Here is a 15,812-nt window from a genome sequence, read left to right on the forward strand (position 1 = left end):
CCCGCTTTTTCCCCATACCCCTTGATGCCTTTTGTGTCCAGAAATCTATCTATCTCCTTCTTAAATATATTCAGTGACTTGGCCTCTACAGCCTTCTGTGGCAGAGAATTCCACAGGTTCACCACCCTCTGAGTGAAAAAATGTCTCCTCGTCTCGGTCCTAAATTTCCTAACCCGTATCCTGAGACTGTGACCCCTTGTTCTAGACTTCCCAGCCAGGGGAAATATCCTTCCCGCATCCAGTCTGTCCAACCCTGTCAGAATGTTATACGTTTCAATGAGATCCCCTCTCATTCTTCTAAACTCTCGTGAATACAGGCCTAGTTGACCCAATCTCTCCTCATACGACAGTCCTGCCATCCCAGGAATCAGTCTGGTGAACCTTTGCTGCACTCCCTCTATGGCTAGTATATCCTTTCTTAGGTAAGGAGACCAAAACTGCACACAATACTCCAGGTGTGGTCTCACCAAGGCCCTGTATAACTGTAGCAAGACATCCTTGCTCCTGTACTCAAACTCTCTTGCAATGAAGGCCAACATACCATTTGCCTTCCTAACTGCTTGCTGCACCTGCATGTTTGCTGTCAATGACTGGTGTACAAGAACTTCCAGGTTCCTATGTACATCAACATTTCCCAAGCTATCACCATTTAAATAATACTTTGTCTTTATGTTTTTCCTACCAAAGTGATTAACTTCACATTTATCCATGTTATACTGCATCTGCCCACTCACTCAACCTATCTAAGTCACCTTGCAACATCTTTGCATCCTGCTCACAACTCACAATCCCACCTAGGTTTGTGTCATCAGCAAACTAGGAAATATTACATTTGGTTCCCTCATCCAAATCATTTCTATATGGAGTGCCGATCAAGCTGGCTGCTTTGTCCTGGATGGTGTCGAGCCTCTTGCATGTTGTTGGAGCTGCACTCATCCAGGCAAGTGGAGAGTATTCCATCACACTCCTGACTTGTGTCTTGGAAATGGTGGAAAGGCTTTGGGGAGTCAGGAGGTGAGTCACTTGCTTCAGAATACCCAGATTCTGACCTGCTCTTGCAGCCACAGTATTTATGTGGCTGGTCCAGTTAAGTTTCTGGTCAATGGTGACCCCCAAGGATGTTGATAGTGGGGGTTTGGCAATGGTAATACCATTGAATGTCAAGGGACGGTGGTTAGGCTCTCACTGGTTGGAGATAGTCATTGCCTGGTGTGAATGTTACTTGCCACTTATCAGCCCAAGCCTGAATGTTGTCCTGGTCTTGCTGCATGCAGGCATGGATTGCTTCATTATCTGAGGAATTATGAATGGCACTGAACACTGTGCAATCATCAGCAAACATACCCATGTCTGAACTTATGATGGTGGGAAGGTCATTGATGAAGCAGCTGAAGATGGTTGGGCCTTAAACACTGCTCTGGCGAACTCCTGCAGGGATGCCCTGGGGCTGAGATGATTGACCTCCAACAACCACAACCTGTAGAAATCCAAGACTTTATTTTTTTCTTTAGATAGCACTTTTTAAAATGATGAGATTATGTTAATGCTGTTGAATTTCTCATCCTTCGAAATTGCTTTCTAATTTAGCAAGTTTGCAAATATTGCAGTCAATTTCCATTGACTTAAAATACTTGTATTAGTATTTACTGTAATGGTAAGTGTGCCAATTTCCCAGCATTATATCTGATGGTTGTAAAAATGTAAGTTTACGCAGAATGTGCTGGGCAGTTGCAGGGTCACTTAAAGGGCATTGATTGCCTCAAACGTTCGAAGAGTTTGTGGCAGTGACACAGTGATGTGATTGCCGTTAATCTCATCACTTTGCTCATTTGGGAGGGCTGACAAGGAAAGGGAATACACATTAAATGGTAGGATACTGAGAAGTGTAGAGGAACAGAGGGACCTGGCAGTGCAGGTCCACAGATCCCTGAAAGTAGCAGACCAGATGGATAAGGTGGTTAAGAAGGCATACTGAATGCTTGCCTTTATTAGCCGAGGCATAGAATACAAGAGCAGTGGGGGTTATGCTTGAAATGTATAAAACACTGGTTAGGCCACAGCTGGAGTACTGCATGCAGTTCTGGTCACCACATTACAGGAAGGATGTGATCGCACTGGAGCGGGTACAGAGGAAATTCAAGAGGATGTTGCCGGGAGTGAAGAATCTAAGCTATGAGGACAGATTAGATAGGCTGGATTTGTTTTCATTGGAACAGAGGAGGCTGAGGGGAAACCTCATTGAGGTGTATAAAATTATGAGGGGTCTAGATATAGTGGATAGAAAGGGCCTATTTCCCTTAGCAGAGGGGTCAACAACCAGGGGGCATAAATTTAAAGTAATTGGTAGAAGGTTTAGAGGGGATTTGAGGGGAAATTTCTTCACCTAGAGGGTTGTGCGGGTCTGGAACTCACTGCCTGAAAGGGTGGTAGAGGCAGAAACCCTCACTACATTTAAAAAGTACTTGGATGTGTACCTGAAGTGCCATAACCTACAGGGCTATGGACCTAGAGCTAGAAAGTGGGATTATGCTAGATAGCCTCTTGTTGGCCGGCATGGACATGATGGGCTGAAATGGCCTCCTTCCGTGCTGTAAACTTCTATGATTCTATAATTCTATGATTAGGTCATCAAATTGCATTTTTAAAATCTTTGGACAGACAGCCAAGTCTGCGGCTAGCATCTTGTTGTTTGCACCAGCTTATCTGTAAATGAAGCCAACTGATCATTTGCACTACATGATAATGGCAGTTTGATGACCAATAACATTCATATAATGTTCAAAGTCCATTAGTCTTCAGTTGGCAAAACCTCACAACTGATCTTCATAGCTGTCTCAGCTGAAATTTCTACAGCGTAATCTGATCCTTGTCACTAACCAATTTCTATTGCCCTCAAGCTGTAATGTGTGTGTGGAAGCTCTTGAAAGCTAATGACATGATATTCAATGGAACTGAAACATGGTACAATAAGCAGCCGATAAAATATGCTTAGAGCTATCCCCCAAGATTAATTTCTACAGAAAAAGGTGATGTATGCCAATAACTCTCATTTCTATTATTTATTTTGGTAGTAAATGTGGAATAATTCAATAAACAGGAACTGACGTTTCGAAATTAGTTGATCTAAGTTCGCTCGCCACCACTGGCACATCCACCGTAGCAACTTAATTAATGTAGACAAAGATCGCAAGGCACCTGGAAGAATGGGGATTGGGAATGAATGCAAAAGTAGAAAGAACACCCCTTAAAATAGTCAGATAACCTATCAATAGTTACTAATACAAAAGCAAAATACTGCGGATGCTGGAGTTTCTCTACTTCCCATGGCAGCTGGCAATTATTCCGCCATTCACACCCTATCTAGGCTCTTCTTTTTCTAACTTCTGCCATTACCATCTCAAGTCGGCCCATGATCCCCCTTTTGCCTCTCAAATCTCTCCTGCCTTCCACCTTATCGCAGACCTTCCCTTTTGTTCTTTCCTCCCCTCCCCCCTTTCAGTGCTCCTCAAGAATCTTTTCATTTCGAACATTCAGAAGGGTCATCGACCTGAAACGTTAACCCTGTTTCTCTTTCTACAGATGCTGCCTAACCAGCTGAGATTTCCAGCATTTTTTGTTTTTATATCAATAATTACTATCTAGACTTGTACATGAGACTTAAAAGATAATGAGGGGGCTCGACAAGGTGGATGCAGAGGGGATATTTCCACTCATCGGGGAAACTAAAACTAGGGGACATAGTCTTAGAATAAGGGGCCGCCCATTTAAAACTGAGATGAGAAGAAATGTCTTCTCTCAGAGGGTTTTACATCTATGGAATTTGCTGCCCCAGAGAGCTGTGGAGTCTGGGTCTTTGAATATATTTAAGGCAGAGATAGACAGATTCTTGAATGATGAGGGAGTCAAGGGTTATGGGGAGCGGGCAGGGAAGTGGAGCTGAGCCCATGATCAGATCAGACATGGAGCACTGTGTGCAGTTCTGGTCATCGCATTACCGGAAGGACGTGATTGCACTGGAGAGGGTACAGAGGAGATTCATGAAGATGTTGCCGGGACTGGAGAATCTAAGCTATGAGGACAGATTAGATAGGCTGCATTTGTTTTCATTGGAACAGAGGAGGCTTCGGAGAGACCTCATTGAGGTGTACAAAATTACGAGGGGCTTAAATATAGTTGTTAGCCATGATCTCATTGAATGGTGGCGTAGGCTCGAGGGGCCAAATGGCCTACTCCTGCTCCTATTTCTTATGTTCTTAGAGCGAATGGCCAGGAGAGGAAAGAAACGATTTGCATTTTATAGCGCCTTTGACAACCCCTGGGCGTGTCACTAGACGTTATCTCCAGGGCACAATCCTTCTCCAATGATTCCAGCAACTCCCACGTAGCCGCTTACTTGACTTCTTCCTGGGGCTGAGCTGGAGTTGAAAGCAGCAACTCCAGCCGCTGCTGACATGGCGTCTGCAAAGCAAATAGGCAAGATGGAAATGGAAGCGACCTGTCCAATCTGTGGGGATTTATACAGGGATCCGGTGACGGTCGACTGCGGCCATAATTTCTGCCGAGCCTGCATTAGCCAGCATTGGGAGGCGATGGGCGGAGTGGCCAGCTGCCCGCAGTGCAGGGAGCAGTTCCCTCAGAGGACGGTCAGGGGCAACCCCTTGGTGTCCAGTCTGGTGCACACCATTCGGGAAATGACGCTCAATCTCAGCAAGGAGAAGGCGACCGACTACTGCGAGAAGCACGACGAGAAAATCAAAATGTTTTGCGAAGATGATCAAAGTGCGATCTGCCTGATTTGCACGACATCCCGCGATCACGCCAATCACACAGTCAGGCCCTTGCAAGAAGCGGCTGAGGTCTGTCAGGTAATTGGCCATTTCTCCAAGCCGATCATTTCGATCTCACCAAAGCTCCGGCCCATTGTAAACCGATAACTGATCAACAAAGTTGATCCATCGCACGACCTGGAACATGCACCATGCTGTGTAACTCTCTTTCCCCTAGCGAATGTTAAAAGGATTCGATAGTGTAAGAAAGACTTGGATTTATATAGCGCCTATTCACGACCACCGGATGTTTCAAAGCTCTTTACAGCCAATGAAGTACATTTGGAGTGTAGTCACTGTTGTAATGTGGGAAACGCAGCAGCCAATGTGCGCACAGCAAGCTCCCACATACAGCAATGTGATAATGACCAGATAATCTGTTTTTGTTATGTTGATTGAGGGATAAATATTTTCCAGGACACTGGGGATAACTCCCCTGCTCGTTTTCGGAATAGTGCCATGGGATCTTTTACATCCACCTGAGAGGGTAGATGGGGTCTCGGTTTAACGTCCCATCCGAAAGACAGTGCAGCACTCCCTGGAGTGGGACTGTGAACCCACAACCTGCTGACTCAAGAGGCGAGAGTGCTACCCACTGAGCCACAGCTGGCACTCTCGTGATACAGCGAAACTATTTATGTTGTTTGAGAATTCGAGGACTCGCAATAAAATTAGGAAACACTTCGACACGTAAAGGGTGGTAGAAGTTTGGAACTCTTTTAGGCAAACGGCAATTGGTGCTAGGCCAATTGTTAATTTTAACTCTGAGATTGATAGCTTTCTGTTAACCAAAGATGTTAAGGGATAAGGGCCAAAGGCTGGTGTAAGGAGTTAGGACGCAGATCAGCCGTGATCTCATTGAATGGGGCAACAGGCCTGAGGGGCTGAATGGCCTACTCCTGTTCCTATGATACAGAGAAACTATTTCCTCAGGTGGGAGAAGCAAGAACGTGGAATGTGGGCGTCGCCGGCACTTATTGCCCATCCCTAATTTCCCTCGAGAAGATGGTGGTAAGTCGCCAACTTGAACCGCTGCAGTCCGTGTGGTGAAGGTGGTCCCACAGTGCTGTTAGGGAGGGAGTTCCAGGATTTTGACCCAGCGACGATGAAGATATATTTCCAAGTCAGGATGGTGTGTGACTTGGGGGGGGTGCGGAGGGGGGGCATTTGCATGTGGTGGTGATGCTCCCATGTGCCTGCTGCCCTTGTCCTTCTAGGTGGTGGAGGTTGAGGGTTTAGGAGGTGCTGCCGAGTTACTGCAGTGCATCTTGTAGATCGTACACCTTAAAATTAGATCCAGGCCATTCAGGAGGGGAATCGGGAAGAAAGTTTTTACGCAAAGGTTGGTGGAAATCTGGAACTCTCTCCACAAAAAGTTGTGGATGCTGGGGGTCGGTTGAAGCTTTCGAGACTGAGATCGATAGATTTTTGTTGGGTATCGAGGGATATGGAGCAGAGGCGGGTAAATGGGTACGAGGTACAGATCAGTCATGATCGAACTGAACTGCGGGGCAGACTCGAGGGGCTGAATGGGCTCCTCCTGTTCCAAATGGCTATGAAAGATGAAACTAACACGATCAATATCGATCAACCATATCGGTACCGTGCTATTGTTTAAATAACCGAAGGTTGCACTGCACCTCCAGTGTATCAGCGCAGCCTTCGGTCACCCGAGGAAGAGAGTGTTTGACGACCAGGACCTCAAATCTGGTACCAAGATTATGGTCTACAGGGCTGTAGTGATACCCGCCCTCCTGTATGGCTCAGAGACGTGGACCGTAAACAGCAGACACCTCAAAGTGCAGGAGAAATGCCACCAGCGCTGCCTCCACAAGATCCTGCAAATCCACTGGGAGGACAGACGCACCAACGTCACTGTTCTCGATCAGGCCAACATCCCCAGCATCGAAGTACTGACCACACTCGACCAGCTCCGTTGGGCGGGCCACATTGTCTGCATGCCCGACACAAGACTCCCAAAGCAAGCGCTCTACTTGGAACTCCTACACAACAAGCGAGCCCCAGGTGGACAGTGGAAACATTTCAAGGGCACCCTCAAAGCTTCCTTCATAAAGTGCAACATCCCCATTGGCAACTAGGAATCACTGGCCTAAGACCGCCCTAAGTGGAGGAAGAGTACTCGGGAAGGTGCTGAGCACCTCGAGTCTCGTCGCCAAGAGCATGCAGAAACCAAGCGCAGACAGCGGAAGGAGCGTGCAGCAAACCAGACTCCCCACCCACCCTTTCCTTCAACCACTGTCTGCCCTACGTATGACAGAGACTGTAATTCCCGTATTGGACTGTTCAGTCACCTGAGAACTCACTTTTAGAGTGGAAGCAAGTCTTCCTCGATTTCGAGGGACTGCCTATGATGATGATTGTTTCCGCGTTTTCTGTGTTTTTTTATATGGGCTACTGGGTTCTGATTGGGTAGGAGAGCACTGGTTGATTTATTCCCCTTCTTAGCACAGGATTGGGTGGTCACAACCGTGGCGTTGAGTGAGTTATCAAGGAGTTGCTCACCATGGGGCAGGGGTTGACCTGGACCGTTGCGGGATTAACTCCTCTCCCGGCCGGATCTCCCAAACAGTGGGACAGCAGTCAGTGCACGCGCTCGATTGATTCAATTCATTTTGTTTCAGGAAAAGCTGAAAGGAGTGAGGGAATCTCTCCAAATACAGCTGGAAGCTCATTCCAAAAGTCAGGGTGAAGACAAAGCAGATCAGGCGAAAGTAAAGGTGAGCTATGTCAATATTCCACATTATCCTGTGTCGCAGCGGCAAGCGCAAGTCAAGCAATCGGCTGTATGGTGTATGAACATTTCAGACTGAGGTCGCAGTTCCAATCCTGTATGGATATGCCTGGGCTCGAGGGGCTGAGTGGCCTACTCCTGTCCTTGTGTCCCCATTGGCTCTCGTATTGGACTGTTCAGCCAGCAAAGAACTCACTTTAGGAGTGGAAGCAAGTCTTCCTCGATTCCAAGAGACTGCCTATGATAATGATGATGTCGTACACACAGATGTATTGCAGAGCAGTTTAGGGGTGTGGCATGCTTGAAAAATAACTTTTCAAACATCACAAGCAACATCAACTAACGTCATCTGCATCCAAATTCGGGCAAGACAGCAGTTATTGCTTGCAGTCTGCTCACTCCCGGAACAGTTGTGAAACTGCAATTGGGTTTTCTGTATTGTTGCTTATCACCAGTTCCATATGATATAATGGCGATATACTGCCTCAGACTGGGACTGCTGTATTGGATTCAGCCAGGTAGAACCTTATGTCTGTTTGTCTAGCTGAATGGAACTCTCCTACCCAGGAGATAGTCCCGCTCATGCTGGCCACACAACAAATACCAGCTTGTATTTGTATAGTGCCATTAACATAGTAATAAGGCCCAAGGCGCTCCACAGGAGCAATTATCAAACACAATTTGACACCCAGTCACATTAGGAGATATGAGGACAGGTGAACAAAATTTTGGTCAACGTGGTAGGTTTTAAGGAGTGCCTTAAAGGAGAAAGAGAGAGGTTGAGAGGCGGAGAGGTTTAGGGAGGGAATTCCTGAGCTTGAGGCCTCAGCAGCTGCCACCAATTGTGGTGCGATGTCAATTGGGGATGCAGGGGTTGTGAGGCTGGAGGAGGTAACCGATATAGGGAGAGGTGAGGCCATGAAGGGGTTTAAACACAAGGATAAGAATTTTAAAATCGAGGCCTTGTTGGACTGGGGGCCAATGTAGGTTAGCGAGCACAGTGGTGCCATGTGTGAACAAAGCTTACCTCCCCTCCTATTTAAAATGTAACATTTTAGAAAGCATGGGCCCCAGATTGATTATGGTTCTAAACCATTGCATCAACAGGGCTCCAAATGCCTTGTGGGGACGTTGTAAACCCTGTTGTGATATATTCACAGAACACAGCACACACAGCTCCTAACATGGCAGGCAGCTCTCTCGGAAGCCTCCGGAATCTGCCTGGTTCTGTTTAATTATTAACTTTGCAGTTGCAGTACACAATACGTCCATATCCACAGTGTGGAGCTACATACATTACAAGCTTACAGACATTACACATCTCCCTCCTTAATGAAGAAGTTATTATAACAAATATCATACATAACTTTCATGTTTATACATAACACAGGATATAAACTTTTTTTTTTCCATATTTACAAATTTAACTTTACCACTTGTTTTCTGTTTCGAAGAGGATACCTTCGCTCTCGAACAGAACCTTCCAAACATGGTGTCGAATCTAAACTCATTCGAGGTTCATCCTGAGGAAAGTTTTCCTCCATGGAATTTCTTGATTTTCATTTGAACTCACTCTAACTTCAGGCTCTTTGTTTTCCTGACTCGGACTTAGACTTTCATTCTGATTCTCTCCTGGATTTATTTCCAGTACATTAGATTTAGGATTTGCTACTGGTGTATCAAAACTATCTGATGAGTCATAAATAACTGAATCATTCCCATCTTCAACTCCTTCCATGTCTGTAGGTAAAATATGATCAATATGAACAAACCTAACATGTCCATTATCAAACATCTTTACCAAATATGTGCGAGGACCACATATCTTCACCACACTTCCTGGTAACCACTTTAACCATTTATGGTGATTGATATGTCCTTACTCTACAGTATAAATGCACACGAGGCCCATACTTGAGAGAAGGTCACTCTGTGACCAATTACCTTTATTACCAAGACCTCAAGTGATGAAGGTGGGTGGAGCTTCCCCTTTTATACCTGAAAGTCCAGGTTAGGAGTGTCTCCCACAAGTTCACCCCCTTGTGGTCAATGTTCTCAAGGTGTACAACTTAGGTCAGCTTATACACGGGTTACAATGATAGTTGAATACATGACATCACCTCCCCCCCAAAGTCTTATTGGGATCACAAGTTAAGCCTCTCTGGTGGTTTACGCTCCCTTGCAGAGTGCCTGAGTTGGGGCTCCTGTTGTTGGGCGCTGGCCTGAGTGTCTGCTGTTTGCGGTGCCTCAGGCCTGTCCGGACTGCCCACAGTGACTGGGCTCTCCTCCATTTGGTTCCGGTGTTCGGTCACCTGTGGTGGAGTAAACTCTACATCGTATTCTTCCTCTTCTTCTTCCAAGGGATTGCTGATCCTCCTTTTAGTTTGATCCACGTGTTTGCGGCAGATTTGGCCACTGGTAAGTTTAACTACCAAAACCCTATTCCCCTCTTTGGCAATCACAGTGCCTGCAAGCCATTTGGGCCTGCAGCATAATTAAGGCAAAAACAGGGTCATTGACATCAATACATCACGCCCTCGCATTCCTGTCATGGTAGTCACATTGTGACTGACGCCTGCTCTCAACAATTTCTTTCATAGTAGGGTGTATAAGGGATAACCTGGTTTTGAGCGTCCTTTTCATTAGCAGCTCTGAGGGTGGAACCCCTGTGAGCAAGTGTGGTCGGGATCTATTGGCCAACAGGAGGCGTGAGAAGCGGCTTTGAAGGGAACCCCCTTGGATTCTGAGCATCCCCTGTTTGATTATCTGCACTGCTCGTTCCGCCTGGCCGTTTGAGGCCGGCTTGAACGGTGCCGTTCTGACATGGTTGATTCCATTGCCTGCCATGAAGTCCTGGAATTCAGTGCTTGTGAAGCATGGGCCATTGTCGCTGATCAAGACATCCGGTAGGCCAAGGGCGGCGAACATTGCCTGTAAACTTTCTACCGTGGCAGAGGATGTGCTTGAATTTAAAATGGCACACTCAATCCATTTGGAGTAGGCGTCTACGACAACCAAACACATTTTTTCCATGAAAGGACCTGTGTAGTCCACATGGATGCGTGATCATGGCTTGGCGGGACAGGACCAGGGGCTAAGGGGGGCTTCACTAGGTGCGTTGCCCAGCTGAGCACACATGTTGCACCTGCGAACACAAAGTTCCAGATCTGCATCTATCGCTAGCCACCAAACATGTGACCTGGCAATTGCCTTCATCATTGCAATGCCCGGGTGCTCATTGTGAAGTTTTCTGATAAACACCTCTCTGCCCCTCTGGGGCATGACTACTCGGTTTCTCCACAGTAGGCAAGCGGCCTGAATCGAGAGTTCATCCTTGCGCCTATGAAACGGTTTAAATTCCTCAGGGCATGCCCCGTACGTGGCTGCCCAGTCCCCATTCAGGACACATTTCTTATCTAAAGACAGTAGCAGGTCTTTATTTGTCCAGACTTTAATCTGACGGGCTGTCACAGGTGAGCCTTCGCTTTCGAAAACTTCAACAGCCATGACCATCTCAGCAGGTTGCTCAGTTGCCCCCTCAGTGGTGGCTAGTGGGAGCCTGCTGAGAGCATCGGCACAGTTTTCAGTGCCTGGTCTGTGCCGAATTGTGTAGTCATCGGCGGCTAACGTGAGTGCCCACCTCTGTATGCGGGCCGATGCATTCGCATTTATGGCCTTGCTGTCGGCCAAAAGGAACGTTAGGGGTTTGTGATCTGTCTCCAGCTCAAATTTCCTGCTAAACAGGTACTGGTGCATTTTTTTTTTATTGCACATACACATGCTACCGTTTCCTTTTCTACCATCCCGTAGCCCCTTTCTCTGGCGCTAGAAGGTCCTTCATCAGGGAGTACGCCCTGGATCCACAAACAGTCAGGAGATGAGCCCTGCATTTGTCGGCCGAATCCTGTCCCAACCATTCCTTAGTGACAAAACTTTGCTGTTGTCTCTCAATAAAGTCGTCCCAATCATCACCAACACAGTACCTCTCTTCTGTGCTGCTAGTGGCCATGCTCGCGTGGTTTAAATCCCAGTTTCTCATTGCCAATGATATGTCCTTATTATACAGTATAAATGCACACGAGGCCGATACTTGAGAGAAGGTCACTCTATGACCAGTTACCTTTATTACCAAGACCTCAAGTGATGAAGGTGGGTGGAGCTTCCCCTTTTATACCTGAAAGTCCAGGTTAGGAGTGTCTCCCACAAGTTCACCCCCTTGTGGTCAATGTTCTCAAGATGTACAACTTAGGTCAGCTTATACATGGGTTACAATGATAGTTGAATACATGACATGATGGTTCTTCACTTTCACCTTCTGGTTTAATTTTACACTTCTCTCTTTTACTCTACCTCTATCATGATTCTCTTTCTGTCTTAATTGTGTCTCTTCTACGGACTGTGCCAAATTTGGTTTTAACAACGAGAATCTGGTTCGTGGCTGTCATTTGAGAAAAAACTTTGCTGGTGTTCTACCAGTAGTTGTATGAGGAGTATTTCGATATGTAATCAAAAAATTAGCCAATTTGTGATCCAATGACAACTGTTGTTTCCTTGGATTTGGATCTAACATTTGTTTTATGAGGGCACGTTTTACAATTTGTACAGTGCGCTCTGCTGCACCATTCGAAGCAGGATGGTATGGTGGAACCTTGGTATGTTTCACACCATTTTTGCTCGTGAATTGTGCAAATTCTTCTGAACAAAATTGTGATCCATTATCCAAAACAATCTCTTCAGGGAGGCCAAATGAAGAAAATCATTTTTGTAAAATGTCCAATGTTTTACTTGTTGTTATTTTCCACATTAAAAACACCTCAACCCACTTCAAATGGCAATCAATCACAATGAACAATTGTCCTTCTAACTCAGCAAAATCAATATGTAGCCTTTGCCACACCCTGGGAGGCCATTTCCATGGCTGTAATGGTACTGTTGGTGGTTGCTTGCTTACCGATTGACATGTCGTACACTGACTCACGATGTATTCTATATCTTTATCAAGACCTGGCCACCATAAATAACTGCGTGCAAAACTCTTGGTCAAGCACATTCCCAGGTGCTGGTCATGGAGGTCTCCTAATAATTTGGACCTGAATTTATTTGGTATAACCACTCTTGCACCCCACATGATACAATCTTTATCGACTGATAATTCATTCCTATGAATGAAGAATGGATGTGTATCTTTGTCTATTACCTGGTTTGGCTATCCATGTGCAATATACTCATACACCTTTGACATCACTGGGTCACGTTTGGTTGCTCTACCAATCTCTTCAGCTGTGACTGGCAGTTCATCAATGTATGAAAAATAAAACACTTCTTCCCTATCGGGTGTAACTTGTGATGGGGAAGGAAATCTAGACATTGCATCAGCATTACTGTGATCAGCTGATCATCTGTATTCAATATCGTATATATATGCTGACAAAATCAAAGCCCACCTCTGCATTCGGGCTGCAGTTAATGTTGGAACTGGGGACTTTGGATGGAGGATTGCTGCTAGGGGCTTATAGTCCGTAATGATGGTAAACTTACGACCATACAAGTATTTGTGAAACTTCTTGACCCCAAAAATTAATGCCAAAGCTTCCCTTTCAATTTGCGCATAATTACTCTCACTGGCACTGAGAGTGCGTGAAGCAAAAGCAATTGGTCTCTTCTCCCCACTACGTGATACATGAGAGATTACTGCCCCAACTCCATATGGAGAGGCATCACATGCTAGCTTAATCTCCTTAGATATGTCACAGTGAACTAACATGGTGCTCTCTACTAATTTGCTTTTACACTCCTTGAAAGCTGTATCGTATTCTTTTGACCACTTCCAATGGACCTGTTTTTTCAAAAGTTCATTCAGTGGATGTAATACTGTAGCCAAATTTGATCGGAACTTCCCATAATAGTTCAAAAGACCCAAGAATGAATGAAGTTCAGTGACATTCCTGGGAGTGGGTGCATTTCTAATTGCATCCAATTTTTCCATGGTCGGATGTAAATCACCTTTGTCTACTTTGTACCCTAAGTACTCCACTGAGTTTTTAAATAACTCACACTTACAAGCAGACACTCGTACTCTGTGTTTCTTGAGCTGTTTGAGACTTCATTCAATATGTTATGAATTTGCCTATTTGGTGCTGAAATTAGTATGTCATCCAAATAACATACTACCCCTTCAAGACCTTGCAAAATCTGGTTCATCACCCCTTGGAATATGGCAGGGGCGGAAGACACTCCAAACGATAGCCTATTAAACTGATATAGGCCTAGATGAGTATTTATAGTTAAACACGACTTGGACTCCTCATCTAGTTCAAGCTGTAAGTAGGCATTCGTAAGATCCAGTTTTGAGAAGATCTGACCACCTGTCAGTGTTGTGAACAAATCTTCTATATTCGGCAATGTATTGGGGACATTACCCTCTAGAACCTGGTTTATAGTTACCTTATAATCACCACACAATCTTACCTTACCATCGGACTTAGGTACAACAATAATGGGTGTAGCCCAATTACATCGATCTATCTTACAAATAATGTTCTCAGTCTCTAGTCTTTTCAGTTTTTGCTCAACTTTCTCCTTAAGTGCATATGGTATGGAAAGTAGCTTGTAGTCAACCGATCTAGCGTCCTTCTGTACCCTGACACTCGCCTTGAAGCCTTGGATCGGACTGCCCATTTCGCAGAACACCTTCGGATAGTTCTTGATAACCGCATCCGTTGATGAAAATCTTGCTTCCACACAGAAAATCTTACTCCAATCCAGCTTCAGTGAGCTGAACCAATTTCTTCCTAGTAAGACAGACTTGTCTCCTTTCACTACTATTAGAGGCAAGTTCTGAAATTGATCTTTAAATTTCACCGGTACGGTGATACGACCTACCACAGGAATTTTCTCTCCCGAGTAGCCTCGCAGCTCTATCTTGGATTTTCTCCAGTTGGAAATCACGTAATTTGTCGTGGTACAGTGACTCCAGTACTACACTGACGGATGCACCTGTGTCAATTTCCATTGGTATCTTGAATCATGCAACATCTGTGTGGATTTTGATGCTTTCCGAATCGCTGTCCGTTAACCTCATGCTCCTGATGACGTGTAACTCTAACATCTCCTTGTCCTGTTGTTGTTCTTACATGCTACATAGTCTCTTGGCATTTCTACTTTTTGAACACTGGACTCATAGCTTTAAAAGCTGGTTTATCCTTCAGTCGGCATGCCTTCGCAAGATGCCCAGTCTTTCTGCAGAAGAAACACTCTGCCTTCTCGTATGGACAACCTTGAGCAATGTGTTGTCCCAGGCACCTATAGCACGACTTCGATGCTCTGTTAGAATTTCCAATTTCTGAGACTTTGGGCCCCCACCATCTTTTACTTTGAATCTGCAGGTGATTTACCTCGGTTGATTGACGACCGTAATTATTATTTAATTCTCGGGAATATTGTTCGGCCATGCCCATAGACCTCGCTGTCTGACAAGCAATCTCAAAAGTCAAGTTATCCGTCGTCAATATCTTCCTTCTGCTCACATCATTTTTCACCCCACAAACAAAACGATCCTATAATGCTCAGTTTTGAAAGTTTCCAAAATTACAGTGCATCGATAGCTTTTTTATGCTTTGATGTAATCACTGAAACTTTCATCAGCCTTTTGATTCCGAATCCCAAAACAATAGTTTTCAGCAATTTCTAACGGTTTGGGGTTATAGTGCTGCTCCAGCTTCGTTAAAATCTCTTGAAGTGTTGTGTCCTTTGGCTCGTCGGGCACAAGCAGATTTACAAGGGTTTCGTACAATGCCGGACCCACCTCTGATAAGAAGATCGCTTTCTTACGTTCCAACACAGCCCGGTTCTGGACTGCATTGTCTCGAACTTCGATTATGTTATTTGCAGTGAAATACATTTCTAGCCAATCCACATTCGCTTAAAAATGTTCCCGGTCGTGTCTATATTCCCCCAAATGTCCGATTACACCTGCCATTTTAATCTCTAGCTGTTCACACGGTGTGCTGTATTTTACCTCGGATTTTGTAGCTTTTTCCAAAGACAGAAACTTCCAAAGTCTCTCTGTCGGCTGGCTGAATCCTTCACCAACAAAATTTAAGCTTTAACTCATCTGAAAAATCCCATCTCATCGCCAAATGTGATATATTCACAGAACACAGCACACACAGCTCCTAATATGGCAGGCAGCTCTCTCGGAAGCCTGGTTCTGTTTAATTATTAACTCTGCAGTT

General features: G+C 45.2%; 1 protein-coding gene across 1 annotated transcript in view; it reads left to right on the plus strand.

The window, feature by feature from the left end:
- Window positions 1-4,451: 4,451 nt before the first annotated feature.
- Window positions 4,452-15,812, plus strand: part of LOC139230424 (zinc-binding protein A33-like) — a 35,012-nt gene continuing 23,651 nt past the window's right edge. Inside the window, exons 1-2 of the mRNA XM_070862260.1 lie at window positions 4,452-4,865; window positions 7,469-7,564. Coding sequence (XP_070718361.1) covers window positions 4,452-4,865; window positions 7,469-7,564 — 510 coding nt within the window. The remainder of the gene's footprint in view (window positions 4,866-7,468; window positions 7,565-15,812) is intronic.

This window comes from Pristiophorus japonicus, chromosome 19 (genome assembly GCF_044704955.1).
Source record: "Pristiophorus japonicus isolate sPriJap1 chromosome 19, sPriJap1.hap1, whole genome shotgun sequence".
NCBI classification, from domain to species: Eukaryota; Metazoa; Chordata; class Chondrichthyes; family Pristiophoridae; genus Pristiophorus; species Pristiophorus japonicus.